We start from the raw sequence: 22,423 nt of genomic DNA on the forward strand, positions 1-22,423 counted from the left end.
TTTATTTGATTATTTTTATTGCATAATAAAATGGAAATAAATAAGATAAATGACCAAATAAAACATTTGTGCAAGAAAATTAATAAGTAATGTATTGATAAAGCCCTTTCTTTAAAACTCTTGGTGTTACTGAATGCTTTTCTCCCCTTTTTCTTTGAGTTCTAACCGTGTGTTGGTAGGTGGAGGGGGCATGTCCTGTGCTTTTGCCCTTTTCAGGGTATATACAGAATTGTCAGAGGCGTAAAGGACCCTTACCAAGCAAGAATATCTCCCAAATGCCCAGAATCTAGTCTGAAACAGAACAGATGGTTTCCTATAAATATCTGCAGACACAGAGATTATGCAGCTTTTGTTCATTTGGAACACGACCAGGAAACTTAGATGCATATAATCTTCAACTGTTCACGTGGTTTACAGGTGTTTAACCTGCATGGCCAAAATGTTTCTCTCAGGAGAAATCCTATCGTATGGAAATTCTGCAGGAATGCAGAGATGGTCTGTAAAGAGGGCAAGTTCAGAGGATCTGATGCTGTCTCAGTGACAACTCCCATCACTAGGAGCACAGCAGAGCTCCTTGAAGACTGGAGTAAAGCCTCCTCCTAGTGGCTGACAGGAGAAGTGCAACCCCCCCTTCTTGTGTTCTAAACAAAAAAACAAACAAACAAAAAAAAACAGGTGGATTCATCACATTTTTCACTTTACTATTTTACATAACTGTTTTACCTTATTATTTAACTTTATCAGTGTATTTCCAGTCATTTCATTGTTCAATTCTGGTTTCCTCCAGCAGTTAAGAAAAATAAAAACTTGATTGAACTTGACTTGTGCTGTTTAGACTAGTATGCTTGTGAGTTAACATGGTTTTGCTTTGGAATCAGTTTCTAATATTATGTACCTTGTATGATTAGTGTTAAAATGCTTTATTGGTTCAGTTTGATTTGAAATACACTTTTCAAGGACGCCAAATTCATGCGAGATCCTTAAAGATTATAGCATCATTTCATTTGTTTGTGTCTTCTAATTTTAACCATACCCGATTGTCATTACAGTACAGAAAACTGCATCAAATACTATCTACATCACAACAGCTGTCCCAGCCTTGAATGCAGACAGAAATTGGCAAATTATGTCTTATTGTTTTACATATTTTGTTGTTTTCTTTTTTAAACATTGTGTTACCTATTATATGTGTTGTTTATTTCGTTATTTACTTTCTTTGCACAAGGGAGCTGCTGCTACATTTTGTTGTATTCTGAACAGTGACAATAAACCTATTCTATTCTATTCTATTCTATTCTATTCTATTCTATTCTACTCTATTCTACTCTATTCTATTCTATTCTGTTCTATTCTATATGTACTTAAATGCTTCAATAATTGTAATTCTTCACTTGAACGCCTTTGTCTGTCTTTATTTGAGCCTTGTTTTTCCTGAGTCAGAGTTGATATGAATGCTGTTTACTCCATTAACCAGTGGCGGGCCCTCAGGGCCTGCAAGGCCTTCTCTGCTGGCCTAAAAATATCTGAATCACAGACTGATATTAATTATTATTTATTTCCGTGAATACGTATTCTATAATTCCAAATGCTCTGTCTTCGTCCTTTCATTGCTGTCTCCCTGGCTGCGCTGCTTCCAGACGTGTATTTTCCTATTTAAGCATTAACCAATCACATTGCAGCACCATTTGTTGCTAGGGTCAAAGAAATCTGCCTGAAGGCCTTCAGAATCAGTTCTGCGGGCCCTGTACCATAAAACAATGGTCCACCAAACTGTTGCTTCAACCAATCAGATCTGGAGGAGACCACGTGATAGGCCAGCTAGCTGGCCCACGGAAACGTCAGGATTTTCACGCGCTGTGATTGGATAATCGGAGAGTGTACTAGGAAGAGCCGGTAAACTGAATCTGTAGCGACCTGCACAGGCAAATATATCGAATTTAATAGCTGGTTTGTCAATCCACAATGGCTGAAGGAGGAGAAGAAATGGATTTGGTTGCAGACTTACTGTCAAAGTCGTTTTCAAGACGGACTTTTCAAGAAAAGCTGGACATTGTTAAGAGGGGTCGGGCAACTCCGAAGCTAGCAAGCCCCGTGTCCACTGCTCTGTTGAACGGACATTCTCAGCCCTCAAGCGAATTAAAACTTATGCCAGAAATACGTCAGGGCAGGCTCGACTTTCAGCATTAGCTTCCATGGCGATAGAAAAGGACTTCTTGATGGAACTAAAACGCACGGATAATCTGCACGACAGAGTGATTGAAATCTTCTTGAGGATAGAAAGGATGGATTTTGTGTACAAATAATCCGGATTTTTGGTGAGTAAAATTTTGCTATATACCTAAATATTATTGCAATTTTATCAGGTTATTTTTTATGCTTTTTTATGTGTGTCTCAGTTGTACCTGCAGTAGAAGTTTTATAGCCATAAAATAGTTGATGAGGGTTGGGTTGATTCAGATGGAGCACTACTGAAGGCCTAGGTGTGAAATGCACGGCCCGCCACTGCCATTAACAAATTCACTCTTCATACTGTGCTGTTGTCTAAAGTCTGATTAAAATGTTTCTAATTAGATAATTGTGGTGAGTAAGCTGCTCAGCTGAATTAAAACAGCTTTTTCAATCCTCTCTCTAAAGAGGGAAGATTGAAAATGCTACTGTTGTGTTCAACATTAAGGGATGCAGAAGTGGTTTGACAAGTGCAATTTTTTTGTACTTTTGGGGAGAAAACTGATGTAGAGAGCATTGAACACTTTTGTGGATATAGTTTTTCAAAAAGCTAAGAATGTTTGCAAAGAAATTGGTTGGTAGAGCTCTAATGTGAGTTTATTTTTGTTTTATCTTATGCTGAATCTGGTTTAACTACATCATTTAGCAAATACAGCAGAATATACAATGATACTGCTGCTAATAACTTGGTGAAAAAAAACGTGTTCAGCAATGTTTAGCTTAGAGTTTGGTAATGCTAGCCTTAAACATAGCTGTAAATTGAAATATTTTTTTCCTCCTTGTATAATAAAGTGTTGAATCATGCTCTGTTACCAGGATAACCTGTGTGTGGTGTTTAGGCCATCCAGACTTTTCTCTTTAAGTATTTCTGCTTTTTTCATTTTACATTTCTTTCTTTTTGTGTTTTTTTCTACTACTTTTTAGCATTACTGATAAGACTGATGTTATGAATAAGGACATTTGGTGATATAACATTTTAATTATAACCCAGCTCTAAAACTAATAAGCAGAGACAAGAAAAACTCCAAGTGGGAGGGTAAAATTGTGTTGCTTTTTGCATGGAACCTCACATACAATATAAGACTGGATGTCTTTCATATGTTTATTTTTGGCGCAATAATGAACATATTAAAATATTTTTTTTGTTACAATGTTAATTTGTAAGTAAGTAAATGAAAGTGTAAAATTTTAGTTTACTTTTATAAAAAGTTAATAAAACCTTATTTCTCACATGTTTGTGTGAGTGTGGTGGTGGGGGCGTGTCCTCTGTACCTTTTGCAGAGGTTGGTTCCTCTTGCAGACCGCTGCCTCCTCCTTCTTCATCAGCTGGTCTCATCCTCTCCAGCAGCCCCTCCCTCCTGCACATCAGAGATGACCTGAGGAGCACCTCCACCTCCTCCACCCCCGAGCCTCAACCAACACCTCCTGGCTTCAGAACCAACCCCTTGGCTACAGCCTAACATATGTACCGGGCTGTGAAGAAAATGTGATGGTTTGATTGCTCATCATTCCTAACTGCAATGAAAATAGTTTATAGCCATGCAATCCATGTTCTCAATCAACATGTTTACATCAAATCTAGCAGATACTCCAACTCCATTCCACTGAAACCCCTTTGTTGTTGTGTTTGTACTTTCATGTTGCATTTCCAGTAATGTCATAGCCTGTTTAGTTTCTCTGTCATGGACTGCATTATATATCTGACATTACATGGCACATACTGTCATGCCGGACGCTCACAGCAGCTCAATGTAGCGCTCCAGTCGATGGAATGGTTCTGTGGTTCTGCAAGCAGGTCCAGTTTACTGTAAATGAGGACGATAACAGCAACAGATCCTGTGAACTCCAAGGTCAAACGTACTCCTGCACGGAATAAATGGTGCGTTTTTAATGGCCAGCAAACATTAATCAGTGCCCTGTTATTTTTCTGACATATCTGTGTGCAGAAAACCTCCAAATCTGTTAGGGTGGATACAATTAGAAGTTTGGCCCTTCAAAATAAAAGTGCGTCTCCCTCTAGTTCATCAGATGTTCAAGTGTATTCACTGCTAAACTATTATTAAATGCTGCTTTCTTATTTATTTTTCTCCTGCTCCCTACAGTGGTGTGTTTTACCTGGAAGCTTTGTAATGATGCACGAAAACTGGACTTTAAAGGTTGAGATAGAACACATTTTGCTTCTTATCCAAGTGGCGTTTTTAGTTCTAAAAGCTGATGGAGAATTCACGCTAACCCCTTCATGCTGGAATTTATTCCCAATTATATTAAAAAAACATTTTATTTTAAAATATTAAATATTTTATAAATATTTTATTTTATTATATTTTCAATTTTTTTTTGTTCAAGGTGAGACTAAATTAAATGGAGTCCTGGATTTAATGTTAAGATGTGAATTGGAGATTGTTCATGTATGACGGGTGTGAATGGGATTATAGTCACCTGGGCAAAGATGTCAAAACAGGATTGTCTGAATCCCATTATGTCTGCTGATCTTTTTACAAACTGTTTTTTATGCTTAAATATACATATTTATACATAAATAACACCATTGCTTTGTAATCCAGGCAAATAAATGTCAGCTAAATGTTTATGAGTGTTGGAAATTACAAAAAACATAAACAAAATTCACAAAGTCATCATGGTAAGTGTATATTCATATATGTATACATACAGAATTCCCATATATTAAAAGCATAATTGAATTATACAAAGAAAGAATCGTAAAAGTTCACAGTAGTAGTCGAAACACCACTAAGGGTCAGCAGAGGTGTCTGCGGCAGCACCCCCAGATCCTGGTTCTGTGGGTCAGTGAGTGAAATGATCGGTGCCAGCAGAGCCTCAGAGTTTGTCCTCTGTTTCGTCTGGGTGGGCGTGGACGGTGTTTCAGAAGCAGCTGAGGACGCAGCGTTTGACAAAAAATAAATACAAAATCATCTGAGTGCGGAGAAGCCATGGGTCAGCTTTAATGACGGCAGTAACACTCACAGGTCATAGTGCAACAAGAAAAGACACAAAGTGTTACACCCCCCCACTCCCTGTGCTCTCCTGAAACCCAAACCTGCAGCTGAGAGTCCTTCAATAAGACCGAGACAAAAAATGGAAAAAAAAGGAAAAGATCCAAAACTGTCTCAGTGTAAAAAAGTAATTAGAGTATTTCTTTTAACCAAGAATCTGGCAAAAAAGGCCTCAAAAAATCCACAAGAGTTCCATGAAAGTCCAGACAGACTTGGACCAGTGGGACGCCAGACTTGGGTAGTCAGATCTTCTCTTTTTTAGTGGAAGCGGGACACTAGAGTCCTGGTAAAGTTCCTGCCCTGAAGGCCCGAGTTGGACTCCTCTGTGTGACCATGGTGAGCAGAACCTCACAGAGACACTGGTACTGGTTCTGAAGCTGTACAGAGAGAGGGAAAGAGTGAAATGAGAGAGCAAAGAGATCCAGGATGTCCTGACAGTGGTTGAAGGACACACGGGTTTTGGAGTGAGAATGCTAGTGGGAGGAGCCTGAAGATCACTGAATGTTTATCTAAAAAGTGTTTCATGGTTTGACAGCTGTTAGAAGAATTATTAAATATAATATTGCGTAGCAAGATCCAATCAATACTTGTATAACTACCTTTAAAACACATTTTGTCTGCAGAAAAGTGTATGGTAAAATAATCACTTGTTGGACCAGAGGGTTCCTGCTCTAGTCTTTATTATTTTCTCAAACCACGGCCACTCCTGCTAATAGGAGCCCCAGGCCACATGTACCCCAAAACCAGTCAACAACGCTGCAGCTGAGACCCAAGCTCAAGCAGACGAACATCACCTGAGCTGCAGGCAGGCTCCGTCCCGTCAAGACTTCCGCTCTCATCACTCTGTTGCTTTCCAGCTGCTGACCAACACATGCCGACACACACCTGAAACACAACAAAAAGAACAACACAATGAGATGACTGTGAGAGCAGATCAACCTTCTTCAGATGTTCATGTTTACAGATCTAAACTTGTTGCTGCAGTTGGTCTTTTTCTTGGTCACCCTTGTATTGGTGGGAGCTTGTTAAATGGAGGGGAGGGGTGGGACCTAGATATTTTTACTGGATCCATGTAAACTTTAGACAAACAGCAGAACGTGTTTGGCTTTCGTTTTTGAGTCAGATGCTCACATTCTTTTTGATGCAAAAATATGTTTGGAGCAGGGAAAGGAAGTCAATTTTTAAGCCTTTACCTGACTCAGTAGTAGAGGTGTGTATTAGCAAAAGTCTGACAATACAATACGTATCGCGGTACACATCTCATGATACGATTACATATCCTTATATATCCCAAGACAGTACCAGACAAATTTTCACAATTTTTTTAATTATGAATTAAGATAGATTTTTCACAAAAGTAAAATTGTAAATTACATGTTATTTAAGGATCAGAACATTAAGCACTGCAATTGTATGTCATAAACAAGTTGCTTTTACTCCAGCAAATTCATAGTGCTTTTCTTATGGAAATTTAGGAAATATTTAAGTCTAAAACAAAAGTAGACTTAACAAAATGTTTGCTTTTAAATAATTAATTATGGTATATTTAAGGATATTTTAAATCAATACAAGTATTGTCAAATAAAGTATTACAATATTTTACAGAATCAATATTTTCTTCCACCCCTACTCGGTAGGGGGCAGCAAAGCAAACACTTTGGCAAGTAAAATTTACAAAATTTAGAAGCAAACCTTCTTTAGATGTCAATCTTGTCTTTGTTTGTAGCAGCTGATGGGTAGATTAATTTTAATTGGACCACTCCAAACCCAGTAAACAATTCAGTTTCTCATAGTTTCTGTAATGCGTGGACCTGCAATGTCTGACCACACTGCGGGATGCTTCAGGTGCATCCTACAGGGGGTATGGGTCTGGATCAGTTCTGTGATAACCGAAAAGAACCTGCAGCCCCTTACAACCTGATGCAGCACATCTGTCCATGCTTTAAAGCTTATGCAAACGTGTTACCCCAGGCGTGAAAGCTGCATCTGTACATGGCATAAATGATTCAGACTTACTGAGTGAAGGCTGGTCCATCTCGCAGGGCAGCGTCCTCTTTGATGATCGGCTCAGGGGAGGAGGGCTCAGGGTTCAGCCTCCTCCAGTCCTGAACGTCATGAATCCCCACTGAGGGCTCATCCTGGTTGTCAGGTAAAAGAAGACATAAAGAGACACACAAAAGTAGTTGAGAAGACAAGAAATCGATGATTTGACTAAAGCTTTGATGTGAACAAAGCCTGCAGAGAAAACCCCTGAGGTCAACCCCCCCTGCTGGGAAAGAGAACCTGAGCCCATTCAGGGAACAGAGTTCTCCCTTCTTCGCGTCCTTGTGAACTCTGATGTGCTGGTTTTTCCAGCTTTAAACTTCACACAGTAAACAGATTCAGTACTCATGGACTCTGACACGAGCATGCTCATTGAAGTCTGCAGAGTCTGGGATGAGGCTCTTGGGTCTTTTGCATCACACGGTCTTAATTTGGAGCTGAACTTGCTAGAAGACCTTCTGGTGTGCTCCTGACTGTTCCTGTCTGCTGAGTGGTGGACTACGGATCGATCGGATAATCCTCACATGTGAATTTGCTGCAGGTATTTTTCTGAGATCTGCTCGGGTGACTTTGCTCTCAGAATGTGAACAAAACACCTGAAACGTTTGTGGAGGTCTGCACACTGATGCAAACGATCCTCCTGCTTTTGTCTCAGTTCTGTTCTGTAAATGATGACAAAGTGTGTTGTATGTTTCTGTTCCTCTGATGTTTTAATCTCATCATCATCTGATTACGATTTGATCATCAGTGTCATCAGAATTTGACTGACAGAGGAGGAACTGACCGTGGTGGACGGGGCGTCCTGGACGGCAGGTGGAGGGGTTTGGTCCATGCAGGCTCGTCGTGCTGCTCACAGAAACACAAACAGAAAGCATGAGGAGAGGAGAAAGGAGAAAGAAGGCCACGTGTATAAAAGTAATAATTAGAAAAGATCTGCAACCCCACAGTCATGCACCCTGAGTGAACACTAAAGCTACACAAAACCCTTTTCCGCTGAGCTGGTTCCAGTTCTACTTCTGTCTGAGTTCATTTATTATTTTGAGCAGATAAACCTGGAAACTCAGAGCCTCAGATAACACACTTTAAGGTGAAAACCTGGTTTCTACATAAACTTCCTACTTTAATAGAGTCTAAATAAAAACTAGTGACTAACCAGCCCTCTTCATGAACTTATCTTTCATTGACCGACATGTTACCACCCCCCAGCAGAAAGAAACCTAAAAATTGGAAAAGGTTTGGCTGTAGGAGCCCTGGAACTCTGCCTCTGCTGTTTGCAGATGATGTGGTCCTTCATCAAGCTATGACCTCCATCCTACTGGGCTGTGTGTAAGCCAGTAAAGGATAAGAATTACCCCCTCTAAATCTGAGGTGGGATGCCAAAGAAATAAATCCAAGAATGTTCCCCCCAAAAATAAAACTTTTAATAAAGCAATCAGTCCCAGATTCTCTGATTAATTCTCCACAGAGGAGGTTTATATCTAAAGATCAGGATTTCTGACTTTTATAAGAGGAAGCAGTTCCGATGTAAGTGCTGAGGTATTCTAAACTCTTTCATCAGAGATATAATGGGTCTTAGAATTAATGCTGCCATGATTAGTTGATTAGTTACGACTATGTCGACTATCAAAATAGTCAACGACTAATTTAATAGTCGATCAGTCTTTTATTTATTTTTAATTTTGTTGTATAATCACACAACTATGGTGCGCATTTTCTAATGCTGCTCCGGCCATTGTCTTTGACACAAATGTACAATAGTACTAATCCAGCTCAGTAGTGATGTCACAGGAAGCTGTAGGAAGACTCGGGTACCATACCAACACTACATAAAAAATTAAAGACAAAGTGTCGAATGCAATATCTGCAGAACTTGTGTTCCATGGCGCTAAAGAGGGATCGTCTAGGTAAGCTAATGCTAAGATAAAGCTAACATTAGCACAAACTTATTAGCTAAATGTTTTCAGTGCATCAATGCAACCTCTACCCCAGTGGAGCGAAAATTCTCCACTGAAGGGAACATCTGCTCTCAAAGGAGATCAAGCGTTTCTACAAGACATGCGGAAATGCTAACTTTACTGGCTATGAGCAAAAGCGTCGTATAGTTTGGAATTATACAGAGTTAGAGTGTAGTGACGCTGAATACAGTTGTGATCGCTCAGCACCCCAGAATGCACTTTTGTTATATTTAAGTCAGTGAGACAAAAACTTTATCTCTTGCAAAAAAAAAAAAAAAAAGAGTTTCTTTGTTACAGATGCCGACCTCATTTGATTCAATCTCGTTTTAATGGCAGAAACAAATGAATGAAAGAAGCTGTAGGATTCATTAAAGGTTTAATATACTATCGTCCTAATTGTTTTTATTTTTAGCTAGCATATAGGTTAAACACTGAGTTTAAAACTAATGATGGTAAAGACATGTGTTTCACATCCAGTTCACCTGTGATCTGATTAATCGAATCAATCAAGGAAAAAATAAATCGATGATTAGTTGACTATTAAAATAATTGTGGCAGCCCTACTTAGAAATATCCTCGTGGTGCATGATATAATATTATAATAATATCAATTATAAAAATACAATAAAGGACAAAAAGAAACACTTACATGGCACCACAGAGGAGCTTCCATCTTTCTTTTTGCTCTTCTTAATGTCAAAGGACTCTTTAAGTCTGGCTTTGGGTAACCGCTAAAACAGGAAAGATGAAGAGTTTAATGATCCTTTTAACAGTTCTGGTACAAAAGCAGAATTCAGCAGAATCAATGTGGGCTGAGGGAGAAAAAACAGGCTTTTGCTTCTCTGTCATGTTGTTGCAAACAGCAGATCCACATTTGAGTGAAGGGAGTCATTTCTGAGCACTGAGGCAGAACTGATGTGATGTTCCACGTGACAAACTCTCACCCTGAGGTGTTTCTCCGCATGACTTCTGTGTCCTGAGGACAGGAGGTTGCTGAAGAAGCGGTGCAGCTGGCAGACTGACGTCTCCTCCTCCAAAATGACTCCCAGCACCTCAGCAGGAGTCATTTTGCAGGTAAGCTGGACAGAAAGAAATCTGGTTTATTTTTTGTTTCTTTATAATACATTTATTTGACTTCTAATAAGTAGTATTAACTGCATATGAATTTAAAGCTTCACATACTTCTAAACTTAATTAAAATCAATTAAGCAACTCAAAATGTTCTGCTTTTACTCAATATCCATTGGAACTTTTTCCATGCCTTCATTTAGGGATGACTAAAATTCATTTAAAGTTGAGCTCAAACAAACCTCAGTGTGAAGGAGGTAGCTGCTCTGAGTGAAGAAGAGGTCAAAGACGTCTGCAGTTCTTCTGCTGCTGATCTGCTGCAGGCTTCTGTTGGTGTAGGTGGAGGCTCCGGCCTGCTCCACCTCACAACTGAAACACACAAACACTCACAGCATTAAACCAGGAAATCCATGGGGGTTGTTTTTCTGCAGGGTGACTGTCTCAAACAGTTTACCTGCACGAAATGCCAGGCAGCCGGGCCACCGAGGACCCAAGGGTCAAACGGAGGAGCAGCGGGGTGGGGTCGGGCCTCTGGGGGCAAGTGTGAGGGAGCACTTTCGCATCACACTGATCTTTCCTTCTACCCTGTTGTTTAAACGATCAAAATGTCACAATTTAAAATATTAAACAGACATAAAGATGACAAACTGCAAGAAGAAATTACTTTTACATCCATTTATTCTGAAATTTGGCAAAGCTGGAACACCATCAAGAATATAGAGGTGACAACTTTATGTTTCCAGGGTTTTATCTGTTCCAAATAAGGGTGACACTTTTAACAAACGATTGCTGAAATGATTTCACCAATGCTATGAAGGTAAGACATTTTCTCACTTACACAGCACTCATCACCACCCTCGCCATGTTTGCCGTCCTTCTCCTCACGCAGCCTCAACTTCACACCGCCGAGTTCAGCTGAGGAGGAAAGAGAGTGTTTTCAATCAAAGATCATTTTGGGCTGTTCAGATGTTCCAGACAGCCGGCCTTTTGCTTCAGCGCCATGAGTCTGCCTCTGCAGGCCACGCTCCATTAGACTCTAAATGAATATTTGACACGGCTGAGCACCAAAACTGCATCTCTGCAGCTCCAGGGGTCTGTTTGTGGTAATTTCTCTGCTCAAGGGAGGGGGTGTGTGCAAGGGGGGGCAGTCTGTTGCCAAGCTCTTACATTATGAAAACAGCGAAATTATGCAAATGTTGCATAAATCATGTTGAAAACCACAAATGCTTTCTGAAAGATGCATCATATTTGGTGGAATTAGGGACAGCTCTTTAGGCCACCCCTCCCAAGCCCTCCTACACACACATATGGGTATTACATCAAATTATATAAACCACAAAGTAGAATGTGGCTGTGTCACTGCTGCTCATGAAACTACGTCTTTAGCTGGAAAAATCAATTTTCAAAGTAAGCATTCCTGAAAAATCAAAGTCAAAGGGATGAGTGCAAGTCATTCTATGACAGGTTTGAGCAGAAAGAAAAAGCTGTATGGAAATTTGACAAAAGAACAAGGACTGAAAACATGAGCAAACAACTGTCCGCTCAAGCGGATGAAGGAGTTGGAAAGAAAAAGATTCTTTATGATGATTGTTTCAAGCATTGCCAGAAGAAAACAGGAGGTGGAATAAAATATTCTTCATCAATTTGTCCTCTTACAGTTTGTACCAAGTTTTCTCTTGGTTTGATAATCAAGCACTTGTGCTCATGTTCTTCTCCTGAGTATGAAGATCCAGCGTTAAACTCCACAGTCAGCAGAGGCTGTTGGAGTAACTCTCAACTGAGCCGTGCCTCTGCTTAGAGCTTTGCACACTCAGCATTAAGGATGTGGACCTGCCTGAACCGGGCTTCCAAACCTCCACTCTCTCATGTAAATCATCTCCCCTTTTAAGTGTCAGCAGCCTCTGATGCCGATGTGCTCTTGGAGAAATCGATCTCAGGTTTCTCTGATCTCCCACCCCAGTCGTGGGAACCAGGGTGGGAGATTGGATAATTACATGACATTTAAGAAGCCCGGCTTCTCCATGAAGTGGAGTGTCACCTGGTTACTAAACCCACGCAGTAAACGCCCACACAAAAGACACCCAGCCTCCGCTAGTTATTTCTGCCGCCAACAATGAAGATAATGAATGAGAAATCAGACTAAACTCTTTCTGCACGGTGTCCATGGCAACCAATGCAGCATCCCTTTGACTCCTGAAAAACTCCAGATGATGCCTGTTTTGAGTGAAGCTCCCCCAGTTTTTGGGGCAGAGTTTCCACCCCCCCAGACCTTGACAGCTGATCTGGAGTTTTGCCTGGAGCTGAACCACACGTCAGACACATCAGTCCAGGTAAAACCACCACTTTTTTATGTGTACACACAGATAAAAGCTTCTGTTCTCCTACTCTGCAATGATTCCAGCTCTCTGCCAAACACCATCACCAACACACAGAACACATGCATGCATTTATTAATGTGCAGCAAGCCTCAATTCCCCACACACACACACGGCTACAAATAAGCTGCATCTTCTTTCCTCCCTGCAGCTGATCGCAGCTCCAGCTCCTCCAAACATGTGTGGAAGTAGGCCAGAACTGGGATCAGAGCAGGAAGACATAAGAAGGGGTGAGGCGGCAGTGGGTGGGGTTGGTGGTGGTGGTGGTGGGGGGTTGGACAGAACAATTGGAGAAATGGATTTTAACGAGCAGACAGCAGAGTCAGGAACACCAGGAGGAGCACAGAGATGGGATGTGCTTGATGGAGCTCCTTTATGAATTCCCCACAAACATGAATGTGTCCCCTGCTCTTCCTGAACACACCTGAGCTGAGCAGAATGTGTTTGGTGACCTGCAGGGTAAACAGTGCAGTGAAATGTCAAAGTGACAAATATCACAAAAAGTATTCCTGCTTTTTCGGAAACAAACGTGTCTCACTAACACTTTATAAAAGTATCGAGTTCTGTTTGGATCCTTTGAACCTTGAACCTACTCTGCATTTTCAGCTGTCACTGTTGTTAAAAACTTTTTTGACAATGTTTTTTTCTGACCCAACTCAAGCTATGGGCATGGCTATTTACAGGAATAGAATAGAATAGAATAGAAAAGAATATTTATTACAGATTCCAGGTCCAAATGTCAGCACAATAGACAAAAACATGAGTCAAACAGCTGAAATGATAAACTGAAAAACTTAAAAGCTTAAGAATTAAGAAAGGAATCTGTACCAGTAGCACCAAATTGGGGACCGGTGACAAGATGTTGGTTAGAATTATTTCATTTTTCGAAACATGACAAATAACATTTTTAAAAAGCTAAGAGAGAGTCAACTCTAACATCGAACATCTCACTGGCGCTGCATGACCATGGTCTAAATTAACTATTAGGAGGTAAACAACAGTAGATGTCAGCACTCGCTTATCAGTCCTTACCAGGGTTTTTCGAGGCAGGAAGTGCAGAAACCTCAGCAGTGACCTCTGTGGTTGGAAGTTGAGCTTGAAGGGTTTCAGCCTCTTGCTGTTTTTCCTTCATTGGTGGACTGTCAGGTATGTTCTGTTTTCTCTCATTTGTTTTCTCTGCAGGAGAGTTTGTGCTGCACAAATGCTCCTCTTCCTTTCTCCCGTCATCATCCGGGTTGTCCCGTCTTTTCTTCTTCCTGGCCTTTTCCTTGTCTTCTTCCTCTTCGTCTTCTCTGTCGCCATCGTCTTTTCGACCGTTGTCCTCTTTTTCATCTCCCTCAGAGCCACCTCGATCACTGGCTGCGGCGGTCACATCAGCAGAGGAGGAAGCGTCCCTGGCGTTCTGACACGAGGGGGCGGGGTTACTTCTCGATCCGGCGCTCGGCCAAACGGAGCTGGGGAACGACGAGATGACGCCCCCGCTAAAGCCAAGGCCAGCCAGTAAAGTGCTGGTCACCACAGACGCCACCGTTGCCTGACTACCGCTGGAGGACGGTCCAATGCCCGTTGCCATGGAGACAAAAGAGAAAGGAATGCCAGCAGAAGTCCAGGTGGATGAGCCAGAGGAGATAGGGGCCATGTCAGCAGAGGAGGCCGGAGACACTGTGGGCTGCAAGATAAAGAGTTCCTCAAATAAAGAAAAAAGGCGAAACTTTCTCTGTCCTCTGCAGCATCTGCAGGGGTCACCATGGCATATTGAATAAAATCAAATTATTTTTTATTATAAGGAGTTTATTCAAGCATTGTTAACCTCAAGTTCGTCAATATTTTTCTTCTAAAGAGAGGAAATCCATTTAGTTGAGTGAGAAGCACGGGAAAGTCAAATTTTTACTAACAAAAGCGTTCTTATTCTAAGGTTGACTACGGTTCTTCAAAAAAAGAAAAGATTTGAAAAACTCTTGCAAACTTTACATGAAAGTCATAAACCAATCTGTAAACGGTTATTTCAAAATATGTAACACTTTACAATTCCAATAACCTTGTAAAACATCCTCACCATGCCAGTTTTTACAATCCGAGTGCCTTCAAAGATCCTGGTGGTGTTTGCTGTAACACAGGAAGCATTAAAACATGTTAACGTTTAGAGGAAAGCTGTAGGAATGTCATCAAATGGGTTTAGACTAAACATTACTGGCTAATCAGTTTAACAATCAACCGACTAAAGAGGTCGTTTGAAACAGAAATTCAACCGTCTTTAAGATGTTAAGGAGTATCTTGGGGGAGTTTGTAATCACCTCTGAAGAGGATGCTTTGGCTGAAGTCGCTGCGCATGTCGTTCCTGCAGATGGCCTGCACTCGGAAGAGGTACAGCACATCAGGAGAGACAGGAGAGATGATGGCCTCCTGGAAACAAACAAAAACAAGCGTGGTGGGGATTTAACGTGTCTGTGGAGCAGCAAAAGTTTATTTAGAAATTAATAAACTATATTCTTTTACTTTATTATGTAGAACTGTGTGTGTTCCCTAATCAACATCTGATGTTTGCATGAAAAGAAACATGTGTGGCCTCCATTAAGGTCGCCAAGGGGTCTTACTTCCCCAGACTAGAACGGCCTCGCATCACAACACATGTCGTATGTGGAAAGTATCCAGTCTGTCACAAAGAACAGGGAGAGCTCAAACAGGGAGGTTAAGGACAACCTGATACCCCGAACAGGTTCCACACCAGGTTTGACCGAAAACAACAAAGGCACCCCCACCAAAGCTCCCTGTGACCCTGAGGACATCGCACCACAGGCGACTCTTACTCAGGTCATCAAGGCCCTGCAAAAGGCCGTGGAAGGCAGCAGAACCAGATGGCGTCTCACCGAGAGTCTTTAAGGCTGCACCGCATAATTAGCAGGTGTGTACAAAAACACCCTCAATCAATCTGTAAAACTAGCAAAGGTCCCCCGGGTATTTAAGTCGAGCATCATTATGAGGTACTAACCATTAACAATGACTGTAGGTCAGGAGCACTTAGTGGTTGCAATGAAGTGTATTGAAAAACTTCTCACGCTTAACCCTCTCTGGGTAGACGTTGCAACGGCTAAATAATGCTAAGTATTTCTAGTTTGTTAGCCTTGTTACATTGCTTTGAAAAGTTTTGTAAAAATAAAGCAGGTGTTCAAGTCTTTAGTGGTCACTTATCACTTATCACAGGGCCAATGATGCAAATCTGCAACATCTCAGAACATCTCAGAAATATCACATTTTTTCTGTTACTAAAACTGAATTTGGTCCTGAGAGGGTTAAAAACACAGTGAACCCTGACGTCCCTGACTGTCTACAGTGTGTCTATGTATCTACTAGATACATTGGTATTGAGTACATTGATGGTACTATGATCAAATGTGCAACAGACATGTATTCACAGAAATGTTTCGTCTTTGAGAAGGCAACAATCTCCTCCCCACTGACAAAACAAAGGAAGAAAGCTCCTCTGTGCAACATCTACTCATTAGAAGGTCTAAATCTTAGGTGGAAGGCTCCCGCAAATACTTTGGGTGGAAGAGGCTATTGATGCTCCTTACCTCAAACACACATTTTGTAAGTGGTGAAATGCTATGCATTACTAAACTATAGGGTTTATGTAACGAAGAAGACAGATTCTATAGGAATTACTACAATTATTTGCAAAAAGCCAATATTTTGGTTAAATCAAGGACAACAGTACAATAAAAGAGACTTAATCCCATCACCCTATTTGTCACTAGTTTTTAACATGGCATTTAAATCAAGATTTCAGTTAAACTAGAAGTACGTTGAATGGAAAAAAAACACTAAAGAATATATTACAAGCTAAAAGGAAATTTTAGCCAAGAAAGGGTAAAAGATAGACAAAGTAGGTAAAGTAACTACCTGTAGATTTTATTTTAAAAATCAAATTAGCATTTTATTTCCCCCAATGTGACTTTAACTCTGAAAAATGTTATTTTGAGCAATCTTTTCCATTTTGAAGAAGGACATGGAGTTATATTCCTTTCATAAGCTTTTCCTAGTCATAAAATTACATTTGTACATTTGTAAAAATTACCTTGAAGTGCAGAAGGATTTTGTGTTTCTGCAATACCAATTTGTCCTTGAGTAAAAAAAAAGTTGTGAATGTGAAAATTATTTAGCTGTGTGTAAAACAAATTTCAGCTGTAAAAATATTTTGCACAATTATATAATTTTTGTGTTCAGAACAACACTTTCATGCACAAATAAGGTATATCTAAACTATACAGTGTTCAGGCATCAGCTAAAATTACTGCTACTTCTGGAAAATAAGCCTCATAAACAGCCTCCCACTGCTGTCAGTCTTTGTCAAACTTCACCAATTAAAAAAAATAGAGTGAGATTTTCTGTGCACTTCTTTGTATGTTAAAAAAATGACTTATTTTAAATTATGGATTTACTCATCACACATTGATGATCAAAGAAAAATCTAATCTAACACACTGACAGTTGAAAATATTACAGGTTTCAACGAAGAATTGTTTGATGCAGCTGACAGTGTTCCTCCTTGATGCCTGTATTCTGGTGAATTCTTCTCTCCAAATGACGGTTTACATATTTTTGCCCTTTAAAATCCCCATTTAATTCTGTTGCACCTCAACTTTAAATTTGACATAGTAAATATCCAAAAGTCATTGTTTTGTTTTATATTTGTTTCATACTGTAACTTTATTTATGTGACGTGGTTTCACCAGGGTAAGTAAACGACCAGCTCAGTGGATTTGTGGTAGTGTCCACCCTGAGATTGGAAGGTTGTGAGTTCAAATCCCGGTAGAGTCATAACAGAAAATGGGACCTAGTGCTTCCCTGCTTGACACTCAGCATTAAGGGGTTGGATTGGGTGGTTAAACTACCAAATGGTTCCTGAGCGCAGCTGTGTCTGCACCTCACCGCTCCACTAGGAGATGGGTCATATGCAGAGAAGCATTTTGACGACCTAGTCATGTGACAAATGACTTTAACTTTAAATTAAAGGCTCCGGCATCTCTGTGATCTCAAAAGAGATTAGGGAGGTTTGGAAAATGGATGGATGTTTTGTACCCTGTTAGTTGTTCAGCCTTTAAGGCAGTTGCTATTGTTTTTAAATATTATGGACAATTAAATAGACTATGTTTGGCAATCCTCAGTGCAAATTGCATTTACCTTATAGCACATTTACCTTACAGATATCCAGCATTTCTGGTACATTCTTTTGTTTGTTTGGAGGGATTCAAATTTTCTGAAAAATACATTTTTGGAATATCTTCAACTTTAAGGTGTGATAATGAAAGTTAGTTGTACATTACTGTCCACCTTTTGTGCCAATTAATAAAAAAAAAAAACATGTTCTACATCCTTTGTCTCCTCATTTCATATTGATCCCACTTTATGAAATGAAATCTATGGTTTAAGTCCTTATGAATCCCAGAAGCATACATGTACATAGTGTATGTTGAACTTATGTTTTAACCCACTTTGGCCCAATTTAACATCCAATCAGAAATTCCTTCTGGGCACATGTATGGAGAAGGGTCTCCCCTGTATTCCAACTCCATATTTGTGCAGTAAATGGGTCAAATATGGCTAAAATATATGACTCTACCTTCATTACAGGTAAATCACACTAGGGACCCACAAGGGTGAACACCGAAATGGAATTTACAGAAATACAGTTTAGGGGCACATCTGTAAACCTCACAGGTAAGCCATAAGGAGTTGAGATATTTGGGATGTTAGTCAATTTTTAAATAAAAATGTTTTATTTGAGCAAGAATGAGATGAATCTACTTAGAGCTCTGATAAAGAGAAAAAAGAGCTTTTTGATCTCTGCAATAGCTGTATTCATGTCAGGAAATCATCATGGGGAAAAGGCCAGAAATATCATGTCGCTTTATTTTAGTGTTTGGAAAAATCTAGGGTAAAAACTTCAAAGGTTCTGAAGTGTACCAACATTTTTATTACTATCACTGCTCCTCTGTTTTGACATCTTTATAACATAAAAGCAAATCTTGCAGCTTCAGGCTTTGATCGCAGTAATGAAGCTAACAGGACTCAGCTTTTGGGTGTAACTTTCATCACTACGTTAGAGAATGTTACACAACATTGTAAAAATATTAAGCTAACCACATGATCAAGGATCCAGATGACTGATCATCTCAATACCAGCTGACTAATTAGCATCCGTGTGGTCTGGTTAAGCTTACCTTACTCAAATGATTCTGTTAATTTGAATATTTCCATTTTGTTCTGATGTGAGGCTTTGTGATTAACAGTTAAGAGTCAGTGCAGTCTTTCATATGACTGTTCCAGCATTTGAACTGCTCTATCATGATTGTTGTTGGGGGGTTGAAGGTGAAAGCAGAATCAAAATCCTGGCAGCATGCAGAAGAGATGAATAGTTGATAAAACGCTATGTTTTGAGAGGCAGCTGCACCAGCAGGGGGCACTCCTGTCCCTTGGCTGCTCTGCTCCTGCCTGGCCCACAGAGGCTCTGCCCAAGGTCACGCTTTCTGCTCAGCCCGACAGCTCTGCATCCCCTTCAGCTCGGCATTTGTATTCTGCTAACCAACTGGCAGAGTGCAGTGTGGGAATGAAACTTGTGTTCTTCCTCCCTCTGCTCAGTTCCCTAACTAGAACATTTGTAAATGAACGCGTGAAGGAGGATGCTGGAGGTGGTGGGGAGGGGGTTCAGTGCCTCAGCCCAATTGCAGGCTTAGTCAATTTAATCATTTCTGGAAACTATAATTAATGTTACAATTTTGAAAAATGAGATTTTGCTGTAAAAAAATCTGGTTACATTTGGAGGATTGCTATGATTAAATAACGAAAGAAAGAAAACAAACACCTAGAGCTTGAGATAAAATTCATGACAGTAAACTCTTAAATCTAAACAATTTCACATTAGACTGAATGTATTCCGCATTAGCAGACCCGTTATAGCTCATGCTCAGCTCACCACTCCCTGAACTGGAGCAACACTGCAAAGATGAGCGGAACAAAGTTCTACCACAAGCATGGAGGCATGTGCAGAAAACATGACGGGGTTCCTGCTGCTAAAGATGAGCCATAGATGCTGATTTAAAGTCCCACCCTGATCACCTTTTGACCTATTTTAACAGTGTTACCAATGGTTTTTAATTAGGATTATGCCTTTTTTATTCAAAACAAAAAAAGGATCTGTGTCATTTTCTAGGATGTAGTTTCTGCAGAGTGGCAGAGGTTAATTTGGGTCCATTGGTGTGGAGTAAACCCACCCTCATTTCCCATTAACTCTTAGTTTACACTCTTACAGCCACTCATAACCCCAACCTAACACTGCTGGTGCAAGCAATATTCAGTTGTACAGTTTTGAGCCAGATGCCAACTCAGATAAAGAAGACAAGGACGTACATGGATTTAGTCATCCACAAATGAAAATACACCCAGCGTATTCTCTGTTTCACAACTACAATCTTTTTCAAACAGCATTTTTTCATCTGCTCCTGATTCACAATGATTTGAATACTTAGAAACACAATTTTAATCTTAATTTTCTTATATATGTCCTTCATCATGAGAAAAAAATCAACAAGAACATGTTAAAAAAACAATTTTTATCAGAGTGTGTCTCTAAAAATGATCTACCTGCTGCTAAAGAGGATTTAAAGACACCTTTAACAGTCATAATATAGAAGCTTTTTAAATGTTGGCATCACAGCTTGATGTTGCTCTGTTGTCTCTATCCTGCTGTAGCTCTATAATAAACTCATCCTCATTTAAATTCAATATTTAATTTCAATGCTTTCAGGAGTGAGGAGTCTTCCTTTATTCTGGTTTCTAGCATCCAAGACGCTCTTCCCTCAGCTGCCTCATGAAAAACACCAGCTTTGCCCGCACTATTCATTATTCACAACGCATTCATTATTCAGCTGTGGGGCTCGTGCCCGATTTCAGTTTCAAAAGCTCATGTTCAGACATGGATTGGAATAAAAGTTGCCTTAAACCAACTTGATACGTTGAGTTCCTCACTTAGCCTCGGACCATGTTGTGTGATGGCGTGCGGATCTGTGGACGTGCAGTCTGAGGAGAGCCTAAGGAGGAGCTCTCCGTGCTGCTGAGGGGCTTTATGGCAGAACAAACATCTCCAAACTCAGCCTGACAAGCTCTTTGCCTCCTAAACATGGTAGATGAAGGGGGTGCATCAGAAAAAAGAAATGTGAGGAGCTGATCAAAAACAGACTGAGCTCCTTTCACTTTCAGCTGTACAAAGTGCACGTGCACAGACGGTTTTAGATGCATCAAAAGACTCTGATGTGAAAAAGCTCACAACACAAAGGAAGTCGACAGCTGCAGCTTCTGTCCGCTGACCTTCATTATAGCAAAGTTCTTCTGCTCATAATAACATGGAATAATAGCAGGAAAACCCAATTTATTAATTTCACATTTACTCAGCTTAGGCCTTAGTATGTGTGTGTGTGTTTACTATGGGTTTAAAAGAAGGGCTCAAATCAGCTCTCCATCCCAGTCCAAAGAATATGAGAGGAGCAGTTTTGGAGTTAAATAATTAAAAGAAACATTCAAATCTTCTGATTAACTCTTTACCTCAAGCCAACAGAAGGTTTTCTGAGTCAGAAAAATCTCATAAAACCAGACACAGTCCTGATCAGACCTCTGTGGGATCAAAACATCCAAAATACTTCTTATATTCTGTGAGAATAATTAGATGTTTGGGTTTCAGAGGGAATCTGAAGGTAACAGATCCTCTCTGATGGTTTTCTATCATGCCCTTCCAACCAAAAATGAGTGATCATCCAAAAGCTCCTGAATATGTCCGTCCTGAGAGGAGTTATGGAGAAGCAGTTCGGCAGAGATCGCTACATAGAGAAGTTCATTTTGTCCACATTAGTTCTTCATCTTTCAAATTTGCTGAGACTTCCACAGATGGACAATCGTCTGTTTCGGCTGCGTCAAGCATGGAGAATGCAGAAATTCCATCCAGTAATATGGAGCCTCAGAAAACTACCAGAATGATGCTGAAGTTTGGGAAGTTCTTCAGAGAAGTCTCTAAACAACAACTGCCAGTTCTGTGCTGACAGAACTGCTCACTATTTTGCAAGGGTAGAAAATGCAAACTTCCTTTTATAGGCAAGAACTGCACATTACCTTCTCAACATTATAACGAATTTATGACTGAATTTTATTTAAACCTCAGTTGACTGAGGTTTAAAAAAGTTATTTTTCTGTTTGTGTTTCCCACCAAAATGTGAAAAGCTCATCTTCAAAGGTGAATTTGTTCTGAATCGCTTTATTTCCTTTAAAATGTCTCGATGAAAGCTTGGTCTCAGCGCTGCATCTGAGTCGAAACACCAAACTGTCTGTTTACTAGACATTCTGATGAATTATAAAAAGGGAAGCTTCTGTCTGTACTGTAGAGAAATGTTTTTGTGAACATCACGAGATGATGCAATCCTTTACGTGAGTTGTTTGTACGTCTCACCAGTTTGTGTTTGGCGTCGGCGAGGTGCGTTTCCTCAAAGCTGTCATCGTGGGCCGTCCAGCTGTAGGACACCAGGAAGTGGAGGATGGGCGGATGGTAGGTGACCTCGGGTCGGGCCCAGCGAACCACGAGCGTGCTGCCGTTTACGTGCTGGACCTTTGTGTTGATGGGGGCGCTGCTGCACACTGCAAGAGGGAGGAGGAAGGTCAGAAAGTGGAAAGTATTAGCAGGAGAAAACATGATAACTAA

The 22,423-nt window shown here is 40.3% G+C and overlaps 1 protein-coding gene across 1 annotated transcript in view; it reads right to left on the bottom strand.

The window, feature by feature from the left end:
- Nucleotides 1-4,850: 4,850 nt before the first annotated feature.
- LOC112145536 (receptor-type tyrosine-protein phosphatase gamma) overlaps nucleotides 4,851-22,423 on the bottom strand; it is a 215,430-nt gene continuing 197,857 nt past the window's right edge. The window contains exons 9-21 of the mRNA XM_024270824.2: nucleotides 22,175-22,359; nucleotides 14,976-15,084; nucleotides 14,738-14,787; nucleotides 13,714-14,350; nucleotides 11,145-11,221; nucleotides 10,761-10,891; nucleotides 10,549-10,675; nucleotides 10,183-10,317; nucleotides 9,888-9,969; nucleotides 8,068-8,129; nucleotides 7,257-7,378; nucleotides 6,035-6,125; nucleotides 4,851-5,617 (exon numbers count right to left, since the gene is read on the bottom strand). Of these exons, the coding sequence (XP_024126592.1) occupies nucleotides 5,516-5,617; nucleotides 6,035-6,125; nucleotides 7,257-7,378; nucleotides 8,068-8,129; nucleotides 9,888-9,969; nucleotides 10,183-10,317; nucleotides 10,549-10,675; nucleotides 10,761-10,891; nucleotides 11,145-11,221; nucleotides 13,714-14,350; nucleotides 14,738-14,787; nucleotides 14,976-15,084; nucleotides 22,175-22,359 (1,910 nt within the window). The 3' untranslated portion in view covers nucleotides 4,851-5,515. The remainder of the gene's footprint in view (nucleotides 5,618-6,034; nucleotides 6,126-7,256; nucleotides 7,379-8,067; nucleotides 8,130-9,887; nucleotides 9,970-10,182; nucleotides 10,318-10,548; nucleotides 10,676-10,760; nucleotides 10,892-11,144; nucleotides 11,222-13,713; nucleotides 14,351-14,737; nucleotides 14,788-14,975; nucleotides 15,085-22,174; nucleotides 22,360-22,423) is intronic.

Source organism: Oryzias melastigma, linkage group LG5 (genome assembly GCF_002922805.2).
Source record: "Oryzias melastigma strain HK-1 linkage group LG5, ASM292280v2, whole genome shotgun sequence".
NCBI classification, from domain to species: domain Eukaryota; kingdom Metazoa; phylum Chordata; class Actinopteri; order Beloniformes; family Adrianichthyidae; genus Oryzias; species Oryzias melastigma.